This window comes from Quercus lobata, chromosome 2 (genome assembly GCF_001633185.2).
Source record: "Quercus lobata isolate SW786 chromosome 2, ValleyOak3.0 Primary Assembly, whole genome shotgun sequence".
In the NCBI taxonomy this organism is placed as follows: Eukaryota; Viridiplantae; Streptophyta; class Magnoliopsida; order Fagales; family Fagaceae; genus Quercus; species Quercus lobata.
This window is the reverse complement of record NC_044905.1, coordinates 34,164,712-34,185,239: the sequence shown is the minus strand read 5'-3', so window position 1 is coordinate 34,185,239 and position 20,528 is coordinate 34,164,712. Positions and strand designations below refer to the sequence as shown.

General features: G+C 36.1%; 1 protein-coding gene across 1 annotated transcript; it reads left to right on the top strand.

Annotated features, from left to right (window-relative positions):
• The first annotated feature begins 874 nt into the window (after positions 1-874).
• On the top strand, positions 875-4,757 carry LOC115975423 (sucrose transport protein SUC2-like). The gene is made up of 4 exons (XM_031096190.1): positions 875-2,283; positions 3,870-3,933; positions 4,024-4,067; positions 4,436-4,757. The coding sequence occupies exons 1-4, from the start codon at positions 1,075-1,077 to the stop codon at positions 4,619-4,621; spliced, it is 1,503 nt and encodes a 500-aa protein (XP_030952050.1). The 5' UTR covers positions 875-1,074; the 3' UTR covers positions 4,622-4,757.
• Positions 4,758-20,528: the final 15,771 nt, after the last annotated feature.

The window sequence follows — 20,528 nt, the reverse complement described above, 5'->3', positions numbered from 1 at the left end:
TTGAGGAACCAAAAATGCTTAGGGTCCGTTTGGATACAACTTATTTTTAGTGAAACTGAAAACTGAAAACACTATAGTAAAATAATTTGTAAATGTGTGAATAATACTATGGGACCAATTTTTAATATTTTTTAATCTATAAACAGTGCTCTACAATGCGTGAACAGTACTCTTGTCTTAGCATTGTAGTTTTGCCAAAAATTTAAACCAAATAGTCTCGAAAAGTGCGAGTTTTCAAAAACTTATCTTGTAACATTAGAAAAAGTTAGGGATAAAGTCAAAAGCTTTTAATGAAATAAAGATTTTCAAAAAAAAAAAAAAAACGTATAGATATATCATATAGATATACCGTATACAGATAAATACAGATAAATATTATATTAGTCAAGATGAGTTGTTAGAAATAGTTTTAAAAGTACAACATTGCATATGGTTTTTGGAAGTAACAATGAAGATGATAAATAAAACAAATTATCATACCCTACCCATGCTACTGAACAAGATTCATGACAACCCAAAAGATCTCTGGAAGAAATACTATATATATTCCTAACATATATCTACCATTTATTTAATTTAATAGAATTAGTTTTAAAAATATATAGTTATGGGAAGTATCAATTTAGACACTCATATGTAATCCTATGATGATAGTAAAGCAAGCTTTTTTCTGTCAACACTAAAAAAGACCAGATTCTCACCAAAAAAAAAAAAAAAACACTAAAAAAGACCTAGGAAAGAAATTAAGCCTTTCTTCCGAACCTATATCTTTATATCTATATAGTATCATTTATTAAAATGTGGACCCCTTCATAAATTCAAATATGGAGAAACCAAGAACTACACAATTTACTGTCGAAATAAAAGGAAAAGAGTCTTTAATACAGTGATACACGCGTAGGCAGTGACAGTGTTTTCATTGTAAACTGTAAAGTTAAATGGATAAGGCACAAAATTAGCAAAGCCCACCGGCCTCAATTGCCTCCACACTCAAATATAAATTTGTATCAAGCACATACCAGACTCTCTCACTCACACACAAACAAAATCTAAGAAAACAGTCTCTTCTCTGCCATGGAAGTTGAAAGAGCTAGTTCTGAAAGCAAAGCGAGTCCCGTGAGGAATATCTTTCTGGTGTCTTCAATAGCAGCTGGGATTCAATTTGGATGGGCTCTACAGCTATCTTTGTTGACCCCATATGTTCAGCTTTTGGGTATTCCTCACAAATGGGCTGCTTTCATTTGGCTCTGTGGTCCTATCTCCGGCATGCTTGTTCAACCCATAGTTGGCTATTACAGCGACCGTTCCACCTCTCGTTTCGGTCGCCGTAGACCCTTTATTGCCGCCGGAGCTGCCCTCGTCGCCGCCGCTGTTTTCCTCATCGGATATGCTGCTGACTTTGGTCACCTCTCTGGTGATTCCTTAAACAAAACCTCGAAGCCACGTGCAATCGTTGTGTTTGTGGTTGGGTTTTGGATCCTTGATGTTGCTAACAACATGTTACAAGGTCCATGTCGTGCTTTTCTAGCTGATCTTTCCGCAAATGACCAGAAAAGAATGCGTATAGCCAATAATTTGTTCTCTTTCTTCATGGCTGTTGGTAACGTATTAGGCTATACTGCTGGTTCACTCAAAAAACTCTACACGATTTTGCCTTTCACACACACTAAAGCTTGTGATGAGTATTGTGCAAATCTCAAGACTTGTTTTTTCATCTCTATTGCATTGTTGTTAACTTTGACCACATTGGCTCTCACTCTGGTGAAAGAAAAAACTTTTTCAGAACCAGAAGTAGATTCTGCAGAAGAGGTTGTTAAAGTACCATGTTTTGGTGAAATGGTGGGGGCTTTCAAAGAGCTTAAAAGACCCATGCGGATTTTGCTCTTGGTGACATGTTTCAACTGGATTGCATGGTTCCCTTTCCTTCTATTTGACACTGATTGGATGGGGAGAGAGGTGTTTGGAGGTGATGCTACTGCGAAAGGAAAGCTGCTGGACTTGTACAACGTGGGTGTACGCACTGGTGCATTGGGGTTGATGCTTAACTCTGTGGTGTTGGGTTTCACATCTTTAGGGGTGGAGCACTTGGCGCGTGGGGTCGGGGGAGTGAAGCGTTTTTGGGCTATTGCTAATTTCTTGCTAGCTGCGTGTTTGGCCATGACTGTGTTGGTTACCAAGTTGGCCGAGAAGGCTCGCAATGGTCATCCGGTGGCGACGACACCACCGGGAGGCATTAAGGCCGGCGCTTTGGCTCTCTTCGCGGTGTTGGGTGTACCGCAAGCGGTAATTAAGCATTTCTACTCCATATAAAACGCATCTCATGCATTGCATATATTTATTATGTCATAGTTTTTGTTTTTTTTGAGGGGGATATTTTGTCATAGTTGAAGAATTAGACATTTGAATTGCTTTTGTTATAAAAATTATCCACTAAGATTGTTTTATGAGACATTTTTCTTGCAGCATGCATGGGTCCCACAATATTGTGAGTAATAGGTTTCAAGAGATATTTCTCCTTAGTCAAAATCACTTTGAAGTACAAGTTGAACTTTTTTTTTTTTTTTCTAGAGAAACATACAAGTACAAGTTGAACTTTAAGACCTTTAAGTGACCGACATATATCTATTTGTCATGAATGTTCTTAGAAAATTTATTAATGGATAATTTTTTTAAAAAAAAAATTAATATAAATTTAATAAAAAAGTAAAAAATTGTCAAAAAGTTAAAAAAATTTTCCATAAAAAGTTTATACTTATCATAATATGTGGATCCTACATGATTGTGCATCTACACACTATGATAGTACATAATCAATGCATATAATAATTGCTCTTACCCAACACAACAATGATAATAATAATTCTTTTCTAGGTGATGTTAAAGATAATATAAATTAATTTTATTATATAAATCTTATAAATTAATGCCATTTATTATTAAAAATAAATAAATTTAACAATCATTTATCATGGTGTTTAAATAGTACCAATTATATGCTTACTAGTTTCTCCAAAAAAAAAAAAAAATTATATGCTTACTACATCACTTTATTAAGTTTTTTTTTTTTTTTTTTTTGGGTAAGATTTGTAAGATTGAGATCTCGTACATCAACACCGGATGTAATTAGATCCAAATCCAATATGACAAATAAAAAAAAAGTTAAAAAATTAACTTTTATAGCTTCCATTAGATTAGAGATCATTTGATATTGCACAAGATGTCGATCCAAATTTGTAATATCATTTTTCTTTCTTTCTTTCTTTGTTGATTCTTGTTATCTTTGCATGTTCTCTAGATGTGTTACAATTCTTTTTCTCACTTCCTCCCGATTTCTATTTTTGGCCCCATCCTACTTTGTGAGCCACACTTTGCCTTTTCTTTCTCTCTCCTCTATTATTTAATTTGTAATTCATTTTGATAATGATGATTGCGTTTACGTTACAATTCTTTGACATGAAAGAGGGAGACAGAGAGATCTATAGTTTTTGGAATTTAACGCTTAATCCTTGTCACTTTTTGAATTTTATGTCAAATTAATTAATGTCATTATGTTACGCTAAAATTATTTAGTGCATGCCAGAAGATCTGTATTTTAGTGAGATTACCAAACAGAATCAAAATTCAAACCAACCATCATTCTAATAATTAAATTTAAAAATAATAATAATTCAATACTTCCCTCTTTCTCAACTATTAAATTATAAATAAATAAAATAAAATAAAATAAAGGGAAAAAACATGTTACTTTTTAAGATTCAAAATAAATGTTAAAGCTAGAGTTATATGAATTAATGTAGGGACAATATTCAAATAAAGGAACTATTTGTTGAGAGAAAAATAAATAAAACATTCCTTGCATATTGGTGCAGGTGACTTATAGCATTCCTTTCGCTTTAGCTTCCATATTTTCTAGCACATCAGGCGCGGGCCAAGGTATGGTTTCTTTTATCCTATATATATATCCAAACTAATTCTTTGATTGCTTTGAGGTATATTTCTCTTATAAGTGTTGGATCTTTGCAGGACTTTCTTTGGGAGTTCTGAATCTTTCAATCGTGATACCTCAGGTAGATTTCACTTCAGTTTGCTTTATTCTTTTATCTTTTATTTTTCAGTCACATTACCCAGGTTCTAGTTACTTCAACTCATAAAGTTTTTTTTTTTGTTGTTAAATAGATACTTTAATCCGATTTTTTCCTACACTAAACATATATATCACAACGGAGGGGGCAGTTTAGATATTATTATATCTTTTTTTTTTTTTTTTAAATCTTCCAATCAACACATATGTATTTAATGGTGTTTTTAATAAATTTTAAATGCCCGACCTCAGCTTTTATCTTATATAATATTTTTTTTGGATTAGTTAGTATTTGTTTAATAAATTTTGAATTCATGACCTCACCTTTCACTTTTTTTTTTTTTTTTTTAATAGATGATTGTATCGGTTACTAGTGGACCCTGGGATTCCTTATTCGGAGGTGGTAATCTACCAGCATTCGTGGTGGGCGCTATTGCAGCTGCAATAAGTGGAATATTGGCACTCACCATGCTCCCATCCCCACCCCCTGATGTTAACAATTCCAAAAGTGCAAGGCCTGTCATCACTGCCTGTCATTGAGAATTCCCAAGTTCTTTTAGGTTCATCCCCCACTTTTATCGTGGGACAGTTGTAATAGAATAATTATTAGGTACTCCTAGAGTATGATAATATGGTCTTCACTATAAATATAAGAAGAGGAAGCAACATTTAATCATATTCAGGAAAAACTTAATAATTTTCCATTGTAATAGACATATGTGTCCTAAGGTCACCAAATGCTATCACAGCCATTTTTGTTTTAATGGCATCAATGGCTACAAAATCCAAAGCGTCAATGGCTGCATCATGTGTGATACTGCTTTTTTTTTTTTTTCTTTCTATTTTTTGGTCTGTAATACTTTCATGCCTAATAGAAGGAAGGAGAATATGACATAGTCCTTTTTTTTTTTTTATCTGTTTTTATTTTTGGTGATTTTAAAAACCATATCCCATGCATGTATAGATATTGTGGTGATAAATGTAACTTTTTACATCTCATAACCCCAGTCAAGATGATGGATTTGTCCAATAAATACTACAAATATAATGAGACAATCTAAATATAAATTAGGCCATATTTTGGTAAACATATGGCCAATTGGGCAAAGAAGAAAGGAGTTTGTTTAGTCCACATTGAGTAGCATAAAAACTTCAAGACTGGAAAGTTCGTTTGTTATCCCAAACTGGAAAGGTAATGCTCGTTACAGTGTATTTTGTATTTATAGACTATCTTGCTTTGAATTTTTAAAGTAGTTGCAACTTGCAAGTGATAACTCAGTTTGTATGGCATTCCTTGTAGTTTACGTTTGTAATTCGAATCTCACCTCCCTAGTTAGTGTCTATCTAAAAAAAAAAACAACAAAGTGGGCTTGCCAAAATATAGACAATATAACTTGATCAACTTTCTAGTGGGACATTGTTATGCTTAACAACTTGTCAGATTATTCGGTGCATGTCAAAATACTTATAGTTTAGTGATATTATGGGATTTCCTTTGGTTAATACTTGTGACCTTTTGAATTTTATGTCAAGTAAATTAATGTCATGTGTTACACCCAACTTGTCAATATGTATTTTATTGGCATCATAAGATCTCCTTTATAAAGAGAATCTAGGTTCAAATTCCTCCTCCCTAATTCAATATACCTGAAGTACCACACATTTTTCTTATATAAATATGAATCCCACATATAGGTCTAGCATCTAGAATCTAATCACTTATAGGTTCCACATATAAAACATGCATTTATATGAACAAAAGATGTACTATACCAAATATACTAAATAATTGAGTAAAGCTATATATACACAATAATTTTCACAATAATTGAGTTAATAGATTTTTGTTAGTTCTCATTAGGATCCACTACTGATATCACCTTATCATTTACCATTATAGACTAATCACCTTCACAATTGTGAATAATTTCTCTTACCACTTATCAAAAATATTACGATGCACTTTACTTATTGAGCTTTTCAAGATTCATAACAAATTTTAAAGCCATAGTTGTATAAATAATGTAAGGAAAATATTTGAATTAAAGACCTATTAAGAAAGCAAGAAATAAAATATTCCTTGTATATTGGTCAAGGAAGTCAATACCGTACTTGAGGTTGTACCGATTTGGCCAGTGGTACGATATATTTCGAATATCGGTTAATATCGGTGTACTGTTTCGGATTTACCGCTATTTTTTACTATTTTATACAATATACAAAATTATATTTCTAATAACTCAATATATCACATTGGTAACTTTTTATATTTTTTGATGGAGTTATTAACTTTGACCACAACTCATTATATGATAAGTTGTGAGGGGTGAAAAAAATTGTGAGTGTATGTGGGTTCACATTTTCATCACTTACAACCCCTCACATGACAAATTATGACAAAAGTTGTTTAAAATGTTATAATATTAGCATTGTTCTAAATATAAATTTGTTGCAATACCATGGCAATATGGCAATACATGTACATTATGTCACATCATGTTGGGCTCAAAGGCCAAAGCTGAAAAGAAGTGATGGAAAGCTTTCACGTGGAGAGCTCATCTTTTATTCAAAAATTAAAAGCTTTCATTATTTTCAATGCTAGGTAGCTAGTGTCAGTGTACTATAGTCATGCGGAGAGCTTAGGAAACTTCAAAAACAAATACAAAACAAAGAAAGAGAAAGTGAGAAACCAGACACATACATAACAAAGTTCAGCAAAAAAGAAGAGAGGGAGACAGGCAGAGAAGAAGAAAAAAAGGAAAGAAGAAGAAGAAGAAGAAGAAGAAGAAGAAGAAGCAGTTGCTTCACGGCGCCACCCTTGCTTCGTCGTCGTCTTCTTCCTTTTCTCCTTCTTCTTTGTTTTCTTTCCTTACAAATGAGACTTTTCGTGTTTCAGCCCGGTATCCATTTACTGGCCAAAACAGCTGGATTTCGCCAGTACGATTGATATTTTTTCTGATACGAAATAAGGGGGTTATCTGTACCGGTGCACTAGCCGGCACGGTATATACCGACCGTACCGGCCGATACGGTACGGAATTAACTTCCTTGATATTTGTGTGTGTGATCGATTACTTATAACATTCCTTTTAAAGCATTCATTTTGCTTTGGCTTCCCTATTTTCTAACATATTTCTTTTTTGATATACACCACTGTAAGTTTCTTTAAAAAACCTTCTTCCCTTTCCCATGTGTGTGTGTTAAAAAATACCTAGTATTCTCCAAAAAAAAAAATTCTAACATATTTGACATGTGCCAAGGTGTATCCAAAGTTCCAAACTAATAGCTTGTTTGGATGGATGAGGAGTGGAGTAAAGGAAGAAAAAGTAAGTTAAATTACCTTATTTGAATGTTTTTTAAGGGAGGAAGGGAAGAGATTTGGAGGGGTTTGAAGGGTTCTAACTATTTCTAACCCCTCATTTTTAATTTCTCCAAATTGGAGAGATTTGGAGGGAGAGTAGAGCATGGAAATGCTTGACCAAATGAATTACCAAATTTATCCTTATCATATTAACAAAATTACAAACTATGAGAAGACTAATTATTCCCCTCCCCCTTACTTAATTTTAAAAGTATCCAAATAAGGTGGAGGATAACTATTCCCCTCTACTTTCCTCCCCTCTATTCCCCTCTACTCTCCTCTCCCTCCAAACTTCCAAACATAGCATAATTCTGGGAATGTTGTGAGGTATATTTCTCTTAAAAGCATTGGATCTTGCAAGACTTTCTTTGGGATTACTGAAACTTGCAATTGTCATACCACATGTAGATATGACTCTAATTTGCTTTATACTTTTATCTTGAATTGGGGAAAAAGAAAAAGAAAAAAAAGGAAAGAAAACTAGATTATATGCATGACCAAGGTTTGTTAATTCATCTTTCGGTTACATTTTGTGGGTTCTAGTTATTCAATTGATAAAATCTTTAATTGAAGAATAAAGGATTTTGATTTGAATTCCGTCAATGCCAAAAGCCAAAAAATATTTTCTGATAGACATAAATCATAAGGGAGTAGACATTTCAAATAATATTGTATCTATAAAAAGAAAAAAGAAAAAAATCTCAATACATTTCATTGGGTATCTACATATGTATTTAATATTATTTTTTTCTATGTTTGATTAGTTAGATATTCACTAATAAATTTTGAATTTATTGCCTCACCTTCCACCTTGTAGTAAATTTTTCAAACGCTGGTAAGTGGTAACTTGTTGGTGGGGTTTGGGCTACTCAAAATTTTTCACAAAAAAGAAAAGAAAAAGAAGCTACTTTTTAACTTTTTAAAAGAATATATGTACTTTTTTCCTCTACCACCAGGTAAACATAATTTTGCAAGTCATTTAGATAGGGTTACAATCTTGTTAGTGATAAATTGTATATATCACTAACTTAATTTAATTGGACATTTACAAACTTAATGACAACTATTTTAACAATTATGAGAGAGAGAGAGAGAGAGAGAGAGAGAGATTCTAATTTTTTAATTTTTGCTGCCTAATTTTTTTTCTTAAAAAAAAAAAAAAAAAAAAAAAAAAAAAAAAAAAAAAAAAACTCTCTTTTTAGCTTACTTTGGAGGTGATGGTAAAAGGAGACGTCACCACTAGCCTCCAAAATATTTGCAACATAGTAACACACCTAGAGCTCACCCAATGTGAGCCTGAGTGGCTTTGACTCTTCTTAATTTCTCTCTTTCTCTATCTCTCTGATTTCTTAATTTCCAACGTCCAGACTTGCTGAGTTCAATCTATTTTGCTCTCTCTCTTTTCTTAGCTTCTTCAACCCAATTGTTTTTTGTATGCATTCAATTTTAAGAAATTGTTTGTCTACCTTTTAGCAACCTTAACCTATTAGTAATTCCTTCTTTTATCACACTCATTACCTTAACCTATTAGTAATTCCTTCTTTTATCACACTCATTATACTTAATAGGTTATAAATTAAGCTGAAAATCTAGATCCATAGACTAGTTAAAAACAATTGATTCATTCTTAATAATAATTCAGAAAATAATACACTTATGGATTCTATTATTGAGTTATTACGTAGTTAACTTATATATTGAATTGTTTCTATAGAAAAAATGCATAATTCCCAATAGAAGGAATTAGGTCGTCCCTTTTTTTTTTGTATCTGTTTTTATTTTTGGTTATTTCAAAAACCATATCCCAATATATTGTGGTGATAACTGTATCTTTTTCCATCTCATAACCTCAATCAAGAAGATGGATTTGTCCAAAAAATACTTAAAATCTAATGAGACAATCTGAATATGGATAAGGCCATATTTGGGTAAACATATGGCCCACTGGGCATAGAAGAAAGAAGTTCTTTCAGCCCATAATGGACCGACTAGCATCAAAACTTCAAGATTGGAAAGGTCGGTTGTTATCAACGCTTATCTTATCCCCAGCTGGAAAGCTAATGCTCATTAAATCAGTGATGCCTATTTTACACTCAAATTGGGCTCGCCAACAAATAGATACTTAGAATGTCAACTTTCTGGTTGGGCAACTCATGTAATTATTGCCTTAATGGAAACGTCACATTTTACAACCTCCATAAGGTAAAAAATTGTAATTTGATCGTTCAATTTTCAAATGCTTGATTGAAACCAAATTTAGAAGTTCTAACCAAATTTCGGAACAAAAGATGTAGCCAAATCAAAATTTTAATATTTGGTGCACATTCTTAAAATTGAGATTGATCAAATGTAATTATAATCAATTAATTGTTATTGGTTCTTAAGAAGTTATTTTTAATTAATTCCGTGTCATGACTTTATTGGTTTAATTTTAAAGCAAGGCTTTGTATTGATGCCTTGGATAATTAGGTAATCTAGTTGTTTTAAATAAATGATTAGTTATCTTTTTATTGAAGATAATTAGGTAATACTTAAAATTTAGGCAAAAATACAATTTACACATTATAAATTTGGTGAATTGTTATTTTTGTCTACCAAGTTTAAATTTTCTATTGATTTTAGTTCTCTTATCAAGTGCCACTTGGAAAGAAATTGTTGACTCTCCTTATATGACATCAATTAATTCACAAGATTTGGCTTACTTCAAGTACTTTTTTTAACTAGAATATTCTTTTGTTTTAATGAGAAACTGTCCCATCATCTACTAACTAAATAAAAAGTGGAGATTAAAATCTACTACCAGTACCACTTGTCATTGTGTAATTAAAATAAAATGAGACCTCTAGTTAAAATAATACTGAAGGTAAGCCAAACCTAATTCAAATCCCTCTGTTTTGTTTATGGTTGATTTTGAACTGATCTCAACGATTGGACTAATTGGTGTTCAATTGCTCCAACTCAAAATTTAAATATAAAGGCCCAGCACCAGCAGCATAATTTCTTGTCATGACTTGGGCCTAAACCTAACATAAGTTCAACTAAGTAGCCCCATTTAAATCTGGCCCAAACCCAAAAATCAGACGATCTTCTTCCTCTTTAAAACAAATTGCCCTATCAAAAAAGTGGATTCAGAAGATGATTCTATTTCTTCCGGTTAGATTAGTTTTTTTTTTTTTTTTTTTTTTGAGAAACATTCCGGTTAAATTAGTTGTTGATCATAATTTATAAAATTTATCACTAAATTATTTTTAATTTAAATGGAGTGCTAATAGTGAATAATACTATAGCATGCAATAATGTAAGTCGAATTGTGTCATTAACGGCAATTAAAAATTGTCACGTATCAAATGAGACCCCCAAAAGAAAGAAATAACTCTTTCAATCAAATTAAGTAATTAAAAACAACTCTAGTTAAAATTCATCCCAAAAATATAAACAAAATTAGGGACATTCATGTCGATGGTGAAGTTTTAATAATTCTTCATATTCCTTGACACTATATTTGGAAATTTATAAAATAATGAAATGAAATGAGTAGGCCATGAAGGAAGAGAATATCTGAATATGGTGTATTAACTCTAGTGTATTTGAAAGTTTATAAAATAAAGAATGGGAAAAAAGAAATATATGCTTATAAAAGAAAAAATGGAAATGAAAGATAGGGATAACCAATAACATATATACCCTGGAATGTTCTATTTGTTTCGATGGAAAACATTCTGTAAAGATAGTTTTCTGTATTTTCCAATGTTTGGTAACATTAGAATAAATGAGTCGAATAAAAACTATATTTAGTCAACATAAAAAGTATGGCTTATTTTAAAAGATTGTTTTCTACTAATTTTTTTTTTTTTTGAAAACAATTCTATTTTACAGTAAACTAAATAAGAGATTGTTTTTCAACTTATTTAAGGTTGCTAATAAACTTAGGAAAATAAGATAGTTTTTTAGAAAATAACTGATTTTCTAGAAACATTATTGCTAAAACAAACAAAACATTCATCTTTTATTTTTATTTTTCTAAAATAGGGATTAAATCACTATTTTACAATTATTTCATTAAAGAAATGAATATTGCTTACAGTTTTGTGAGGAATACTAAAAGGGAGTGGGAAATGAAATGAATATTCTATGTGAGAATTGTGATCAAACTGAGGGTTAGTGGTATATTGTAATTATCTCTCAAAAAAAAAAATTAAGCCTTAATTATTTGGGTCCTACAATAGAAAATTTCATTGTGGCAATTTTAGTGTAGATATCATCCTCATAAATTGAAAGACTTGCAAATAGAGTCACCACTTAGTATTTAATTACAAGTAAAAATTAAGAAAGAAACCCAAAGATTATTAAAGGTAAATTCAACGCTTAAGCTATTTATAACACTTTTGAGTTGTTTAGCAAAAAAATAAATGTTTATAACACTAGTATTACTATTTTTGTGTGTGTTATAATAAGTATTACTGTTTACTAAAAAAAAACAATAGGGATATTTATCCTACATTGGTTGTGTGTATCTAGTGTCTGCTGTTTATAACTCCAGTCTACAACTACAAAAGTTAGGCCCTTTTGTAGTTATACTATGGTTATATAATATTATTATAGACTTGGTTTAAAGCACTAGTATTACTTAGACGTGGCAAAACGGGCGGGTCAATCAGATTTGTGAGTCAAACAAGTCATTTTTAAACGGGTTAATCGAGTTGCTGGTCAATTGGGTTGAGGGTCGGGTTGGGTTGGGTTGACCCTGTTAGGTTCTAAAGACTTAGGTTTTTATGTATTTAGAACTCTAATGTGTATTGTTGGCAAACCATGATCAAAACAATATATTTAGTAGTGTTTAGACTTGCTCAAAGTTGTATATTTTATGTAAAGTTGGAATCGAGCTGATGCAGAAGTTACTATGCATTTCGGCCTGGCTCGATCGATCGAAGTTTAGGCTCGATCGATCGAATCTCGGGCAGAATGCGTTTTTTTTGCAGAATTCCAACTCAGCCCTAGTTTGTTTAAAACGTTTAGGGTTTTCTAATTTGTCCTAAGTATAAAAGGCAAACTCTAGCCACGTTTTAGTGTTGCTCATATTGCTGTTTGTGTAAATCTCTTGTGAGATCTACAGGAGTTTTTCTTTACACAAACTTAAGGTTTTCAAGGAGGAGATATTATCTACACCTTGATGATCAACTCAGTTGCTACCATTGAAGCTTAAAGAAACACAAGCAGGTGTGCTTGTATCTGGTGGTGAATCCAAGAAAGAAGGAGTCCATGGATTCGGAGCTTGTACGTGGTCGTGTCAGTAAGTTCTACTGATGGGTAGCAATAAGAAGTCGAGCGTGAGGGCTTGTAAATCTTATTGTATGAACTTCGATTTTTTCAAGATAGTGGATTCAGGTTTACTTCGAGGTGCGCCCGGGTCAAGGCCATAGGTCAACAGGGATAGGGTCGTACATTATATCACAAGGCTAGGGCCCAAGGCCCAACGGGCTTGGGGCCTTGCCTTGTGCGGCACCACAAGCCTAGGGTCCTAAGAACAATGGACCCGGGGCCCTGTCTTGTACAATAGCCCCCCCTTGATTCGTGTCCAGATCCCAAGAACGAATCAAGGATGACAAGGGCCAAAGATCTCTCGGGAAGCCCAGACGTCAGATACTGAATGGATAGGATGGTCATTAATGCGCTCTAAAAAGGGGCGTTACGCTAGGGTGACAGGATTAACCGCCATCATAACTTGGCGATTCCCAAAATGAGGTCGCGCGTGTGGGGATTACAAAAAGAATTCAGAAGGTTTTTCTCGCCTCTCTCCCCCATTAAATGCTCCTATCCTATAAATAGTCCATGTTCTTTCCTCAGATCATTTTTTGCTTTCCTACTCTCCAAAATTTCTCTTTGCCGAGCATTCTTCCCCCGTGCATAAATCCTTCAATCAAGATCACCCCTTTCTAAAGCCCACAGTAAGTTTCTCTACTCCTTCCTCTTTCAATTTTTTCCTTCATTTTAGAGTTTAAGAATGGGATTTTCCCATCTTTTGTCCACTGAGGCGTCCTTAGCTAACTTTAGAGAGGTTTTCAACATCCCTGGGGATGTGGATGTGGCTTATTGCCATGAGGTCAACATTGCTCTCCATCGTCGTTTTGGGTCCAACACAGCGTTTTTCCCTTTGATGGCTATCCTAGAGGGAGAGGTTAGGTTTCCCGTGGACCTTCTCTTACTTAGTACTCTTAGGTTTTATGGTTTGTGTCATGACCAACTTCCTCCCAGTTTTTACCAAGTCGTAAGTTGCGTCAGTAGGTTAAATCAGATATACAGGTTACAGTTAAATCACCATGATATAAACTTTATGTATAGTTTATGTGACAATCTCAAGTCTAAAGGCTAGGGATGTACGAGTACGGCTTATTTCATGCCTACCCGATTCTAACAGAAACTCAGCTAGGGAATACGTTAGGGTGAGTGGCAACTGGCTTGCCGACGAGCTCCCCTACCTACTATCATCGCGTGAAGTTAGTCAGTACCGAGCACTTTTGTGAGAGACTGCGCCCCTGGCCCCTTTTTATGGAATGTTGAGCCAAACCCACGTGAATGGGTGGAGTCGTGTTATTGCCTCTCAAAATGGAGATTCGACTAGTTATATTTTTCCCTTTAGATTAAGAGTTTTACAATGGAGTCGCCACTTATTTAATTATTGGAAAAATAAGAAAACCATAATTGAAAAATTCCTCATTTTATTAATTTGAAATTGAATTTACATTGATCATAGGAAAATTACATGGCTTTGGTCCTAGATACAATCTAAGATAAAGTACATGGCTCTATTTCCTAGTTACAATCTAAAAATCGAAAATTACATGGATAAGCATTTGATTTACTAACCCTTGACCTAAGCTTGGAGGCTATGTTACAAGGCAGGAAGGTGTTAGGCACCCACCTTGCCCGGTGAAACCGGTCTTCTAGACTATGGTGGCCAACATTCATATCACATCATCCAATATGTTATCAATCAATTTGCATGTTGAATTTAATGTGTGTGCATGTGATAAACTCTAATTAAATTTATTAAACATTGCATTTGTATTGAAAAATAAATTCTAGTGAATGTGTGTGGATAGTGATAATCTAGATTCAAGGATTTGAAAGAATTATTAAACAAACATGTTTTTCATATTTTTTTATGTGGATTTAAAATTAAATCTAGTGATATGCATGAACATGCGATAAACAACCAAGAACATGTGAAGAATACATAACAACAATTAAGAACATTCAAACATATTCAAGGGAATTATCATACTTTAATCTTAAATTCTCATCATGGCAACATAAACAAACAGTTAGGGAAGGAGATTATACCTTCATGCAAGATCCATATAGTAGAAGAGGAGACTCTTGATGGAGGTCCTAAGGGTGGAGGAAAAGAAGAGTTAGGAGAGGGAGAGGGAGAGTGAGTCTCACTGAATACCTTGAGTCTCAAGAAGACCAAGATATGACAAGGCTACTCAACTTCACTAGAACTCAAGAGAAGAGAAGAGAGAGGAGTTTTTTTTTTTTTTTTGGTCTTGAAATGAAGGAGATGAGGGGTTTATATAGTAGTGATGGAGAAAATATGAATGGAATGTCATTTAATGAGGATTGACAAAGAATCATGAACCTAGACCTCATTTTAGCCTTTGGGGAAATTTGGTGCATTAAATGTGGAGATTGATGAGAGTGAGGAGCAAACAAAGTTCGGTTTTCCCGTAGCTGCTGTAACAGCATGTAAAGCCAACTTCTAAAAATCATATCTGATTCAATTTTGATCGGAATTGTCTCATTCTTGTGCTCAAATTGAAGCCCCAGATGTCTAGTTTTTAGGAAAATTAACCTCATTCACAGATTCAAAATATTCTGAGAGATATTGATAAAATAGTGAGCAGAGGTCATTTGTTAGAAAATGGTTTCAGCACAATTAACATTAATAGGTCCCAAATTAGCTCCCAATTAACATTGAATGGCTCCAATCACTCCCATTTCAGACTTAAATGGTTCCAAATTACTCTAATTAAAAGATAATTGCACAAATTACTTATTGAATAATTAATATTTAACTATCTAGTTAATTAGGTATGTGCAACCCTACTATATAATGTAGTTCTAATCAATCAAATTATGACACATCATTGATCTCAAATTGATTATGCTTATAATAAATTGAAATCAATGATTCATAATCACATATAGTCGGACTTAATTTGTGATGATGCATCTTAGTCATTAAAACTTGATTTGATGATAGCTTTCAATTTGGTGGTCCGATTCGGGCTTATGACCAGTTGATTTAATCATTACAACATCAAGATCATTTTGGTGAAATGAGATTAAGGATCTAATGATCATAATCAAGATGCATATTTCCAAGGTGAAATTACCCTTTTACCCTCCATGTGAGGTTAAATGCGGGTTGCAAAATAGGGTGTCAACAACTTTTATTCATTTATTCGTATTTTCCTTGTGATTGTTTTGCTTAAACAGGCACTAACCATTTCTTGTATTATTTTACTACAAATGGTAGAAGGTTTTAGCCGAACATTAGAGTAGTGCACGTGAAAGATTTGAACTTCGTGCTCTGGTCCGAAATATTTGTGAATTTACATGGGAAACTCCAAGCGTCGCACCTTATACTCGGCTACACTCTCGTCTACACTACTTGGTAGCCCTTTGGACAAGCTTTACCGGTGGATAGCTCGTTGCTGTTGTACATAGACATACGACACGCCAATCTCCTTCCTCCACAGTTAACCGTTGGTGAAGCTCGAGACCTTGGCCTCTAGTATACTACCGCAGACTCTCTTGCACCAGTAAGGGATACCTCAACTGATCTCGTATCCCAAAATCACAGAGTCCACGTACCCATTGGAGAGCGTGAAGCCTCAATTCAAGTAGTTGAGTCAGCGGTAGCTGAGTTAGTTAATTCTTCGGAAGCGGAGGTCGGTCAAGGCGACGAGATGGTGACCAAACGTACAATGACCATCGATCGGTTTTTGCCCGGTACCCGCCCTACAACTCAGCCTTAGCAGTCTCAAGGCAGGGATCCGACTCCCCCTCCTCCTGTCGACCGTACCATAAAAAGGTAGTGCACTGCCAACCAACCACCAAGTGTTCTAAGTGACGCTCCCTCGAGGACCCCTCCTAGGGTATCTAGTGGGATCATAATTCGGGAGTCGACTGGTGGTCCTCAACCCACTGCCCATGTCAGGACCAACATGGCATCTTCCTCTCAAGTCGAGGCAGGCTAGCAGACTACTTTCAAACTTAGTGACGAGCCTCTATTGATGTTTGCCAGTGTTAGAACATGGGCGTAGGGCGAAGAGGGGTGGGTTGCCCAGAGTTTGGTGCATAGCCTCCTCTTGTTTGAGGACGTTCATTTCTTTTCTTACAAAACCGAAGAGTCGTTGGCTAGGCAGCTGTAGTGGCACTTAAACCACTCTCACACTCAGAATGTAGTCCATAGTCTGCTTTACCAACCGTAAGTACTCCATCATTCGAGGATCCTTAGCCTCAAAGCTCCCCTGTACTTGGTTAACCACCAATCGAGAATTCGAGTAGACCTCTACCTCCGTAGCACCTAGGTCCGAGGCAACTCTTAATCCGGCAAGTAAGGCTTCATACTCGGCTTCGTTGTTAGAAGCCCTAAAACCTAGCCTAAAAGAATGCTCTAGCTTTATTCCTTCTGGGGTGATGATTACAATTCCAGCCCCAGCTACTAATGCGCTGGATGCACCGTCCACAAACACCTTCCATGGGAGGACTTCTAGGTGACAAACTATCTCCATCCTTCCTCTTAGGCAAAACTTTACGACAAAGTTAGCAAGAACCTAACCCTTCACTGAGCTCCTAGGTTTGTATTTGATGTCAAAAGAGCCCAACCGAGTTCCCCACTTGGCTATTTTGCCCGTGAAATAAGATCTCTTCAACAATGACTGTTGGATATACTCGATCAATACATTGACGGTATGAGCTTGAAAATAATGGGGCAGCTTCCTAATGGCATGAACTAATGCTAACACCAACTTCTCCAGAGGCAAATATCTCGTCTCGGGGTTGACCAATGTTTTACTGACACAGTATATTAGCAGTTGTACACCCTGATTCCTTAGTAGCACAACACTCACAGCATGCTCAAACACTAAGAGATACATAAATAAGTCTTCATTGGGCTCTGGGGCTGTCAACATAGGTGCCCATACTAAATACTCCTTCAGGTCCTAGAAAGCCCTTTCACACTCCTCGCTCTACTGGAATCCCTTCCACTTCTTCAAAAGCTAGTAAAACAGTCGGCACTGATCAGCAAACTTGGAAATAAACCGATTATGGGTAGCTAACATACCGGTCTGTACTTGTACTTCCTTTGGATTGCTCGGCTGCTTAAGGCACTTCACAACTTCAATCTAATCAGGGTTGACTTCTATTCCTTGGTTAGTGATCAAATACCCCAGGAACTTGCCAGCCTCCACTCTGAAAACACACTTATCAGCATTGAGGCGTAGCTTGTGTTGCTGGAGCACTTTGAACACCTCTTCAAGATCGCCAATATGTCGTGCCTCCCGTTTGCTTTTGACCACCATATCATCAATGTACACCTCAATCGTACTCCCAATCTTATCCCTAAACATCCTCGTCATCATCCGCTGATAAGTGGCCTCGGCATTCTTTAGCCCAAACGACATCACGGTATAGTGGTAGCTAGCATCAAGGGAATTGAATGTCGTCTTCTCTTGATCCTTGGCGGCTAGGGCAATCTAATGATAACCTTGAAAAGCGTCCAAAAAGCTCATCCTCGGGTGCTTATACGTGGCATCTACCAGTTGATCGATCTTTGGAATGGGGAATGGGTCCTTTGGGCACGCTTGATTCAAGTCAGTAAAGTCAACACAAACCCTCCATTTACCGTTCTTCTTTTTTACCACCACAGTATTTGCAAGTCACTCTGGAAAGAATATCTCCTATATTGCCCCGGCCTCTTTCAACCTCTTAACCTCTTGCTTGACAGCTTCGACGTGCTCCTTAGCCAATCTCCTCGGTTTTTGCTTCTTGGGAGGGAACAATGGGTCCATGTGAAGCTTGCAAACTATGAACTCAGGATCCACCCTGAGCACTTCATACGGGTTCCACGTAAATATGACCACATTTTGTACAAGAAATAACAGCATCTCTACTCTATCTTCGTACTTTATACTTGTCCCTATGTGAAAACTCCTATCATCATCCGGTAGCATCCTTGCCCATACCAAATCCTCGACACAGTTGGCCCCTATTTCCCCTTGGGGCTCCTATAATTGCTATAAGGGGACCTCCTCGGCTGGTTCCTTCTGTTTGATCTCTCGGTTAACAGCGGCTACCAAACACTGCTTGGCCATTTACTGGTTTCCTCTTACTATAGCAATACCTTGCTCGGTGCAGAACTTAACCTTCACATGTAAGTTGGACGGAATTACCCTCATTGCATGAATCCACGGCCTTCCTAGGATCGCTATATACAGAGAAAATGAAGCAACCACTATAAATGTCAACATTACTTCCTTACCTTCCATATTCAGAAGAAGCGAAATATGTCCCTTTGAAATCACCATCCGTCCGTTAAACCCGATCATGGGCGTATCGTACTTGGAGAGATCTTCATTCTTTAGACCCAGCCCACTGAACAGGTCGGGGTACATCACTTCAGCACCACTCCCCTGATCTATCAAAACCTTCTTCACTATAAAACCATTTATCAGGGCTGTAACCACCAAAGCATCGTTATGCGGCTGAATTATCCCTTCTAGATCATCGTCATTGAAAGCAATGGACTCCTGAGTGAACTTCATCTTCTTCTCGAAAGGCTATTCGCCCAAACAATATTCTACCAGCGCCACGACCAATACCCCTCTCCTCTTGGACATTGGGGTACCCCTTGAAGTTGTGTGGATGACCTCTATCACTCCCAATGGAGGTGGGAGAGGATTCCCCCGAGGTCGAGCACCTTACTTGGCTTCTTAATTCCTTAGGTCCAACACGAACTCTTTCAAGTACCCCGCCTTCACCAATTGCTCTAAATGATCTTTTAATACTCAGCATTGTTCGGTGGTATGCCCCCTATCTCTATGGTAAGTACAATACAGGTTCTAATTTCTCCTCAACGGGTCACCTTCTATCTTGTTTGGCCACCGAAAGTACGGCTCATTCTTGATCCAATCCATAATCCTATGCATCAGCTCCTTGAACGTCACATTCACTTCACCCATCTGTGCTCCCGGCTCCTGAATTCTCAAATCCTTTCGGGGCCTTAACTAAAAAACCCCTTGTTGTGGATGACTTATGATTGGAGCCTTACCTTTGTTCTGTTGCCGGTCATCCTTTAACTGTTTATATTCTTCAATACATCTCATCAACTACCTCACATCCTTGGGAGGCCTCCTTGTCAATGACTCTCACAATTTGGAATCCTAGGGCTCCCAATCGAAAGGTACTTCTACGATTTTTTTCGTTGCCCCCACCAATCTCGTTGTAAAGCTCCTAATACCAGCTAATGTAGCTATGAAGGGTTTCCCCGGCTCCCATTTTCATTAATAGCAGGGCGTCCACCGATTACGGCACTTGGCTGTAGGTCATATACCGAACATCAAACTCCTGAATCAGCTGGGTAAAACTGTGAATTGAGCCTTTCCTTAACCAATTGAGTCATCTTAAAGCAGTGGGTTGAGACTCGAAGGAAACACCTTACACATTAGTGCATCGTTATAAGTGTGCAAAGACATTATCTTGATATAATGGCTTACGTGCTCTACCAGGTCCGTTTTTCTATCATAAGAGTTGAACGGAGGCCGCGTAAATCTGCTCGGCATAGGGGCCCATTTGATATCTTCTAAGAATGGCGAACAAGCAACTCTGCATAATGCTCGACTAATGGCGTGCATAGCGACATTCTGGGGTCATCATCCTTCTAGAGAAATCAGGTCCCGGCCAGCATATTCCCGCGATTGATCCTAGTGTTGATGGGAACCGGATTGATGAGACCCCTCTCCGTAGCGTCCACCCACACTAGTTGAGCTGTCTGCACGCTTCCCGTGAGCCTTCCTC

Excerpts from the sequence above, each read along its gene's own strand:
- LOC115975423 (XM_031096190.1), top strand. The coding sequence starts at position 1,075 with ATGGAAGTTGAAAGAGCTAGTTCTGAAAGCAAAGCGAGTCCCGTGAGG. Across the intron at positions 2,284-3,869 it reads TGTTGGGTGTACCGCAAGCG|GTGACTTATAGCATTCCTTT; the intron begins GTAATTAAGCAT and ends ATATTGGTGCAG. Across the intron at positions 4,068-4,435 it reads TTTCAATCGTGATACCTCAG|ATGATTGTATCGGTTACTAG; the intron begins GTAGATTTCACT and ends TTTTTTTAATAG.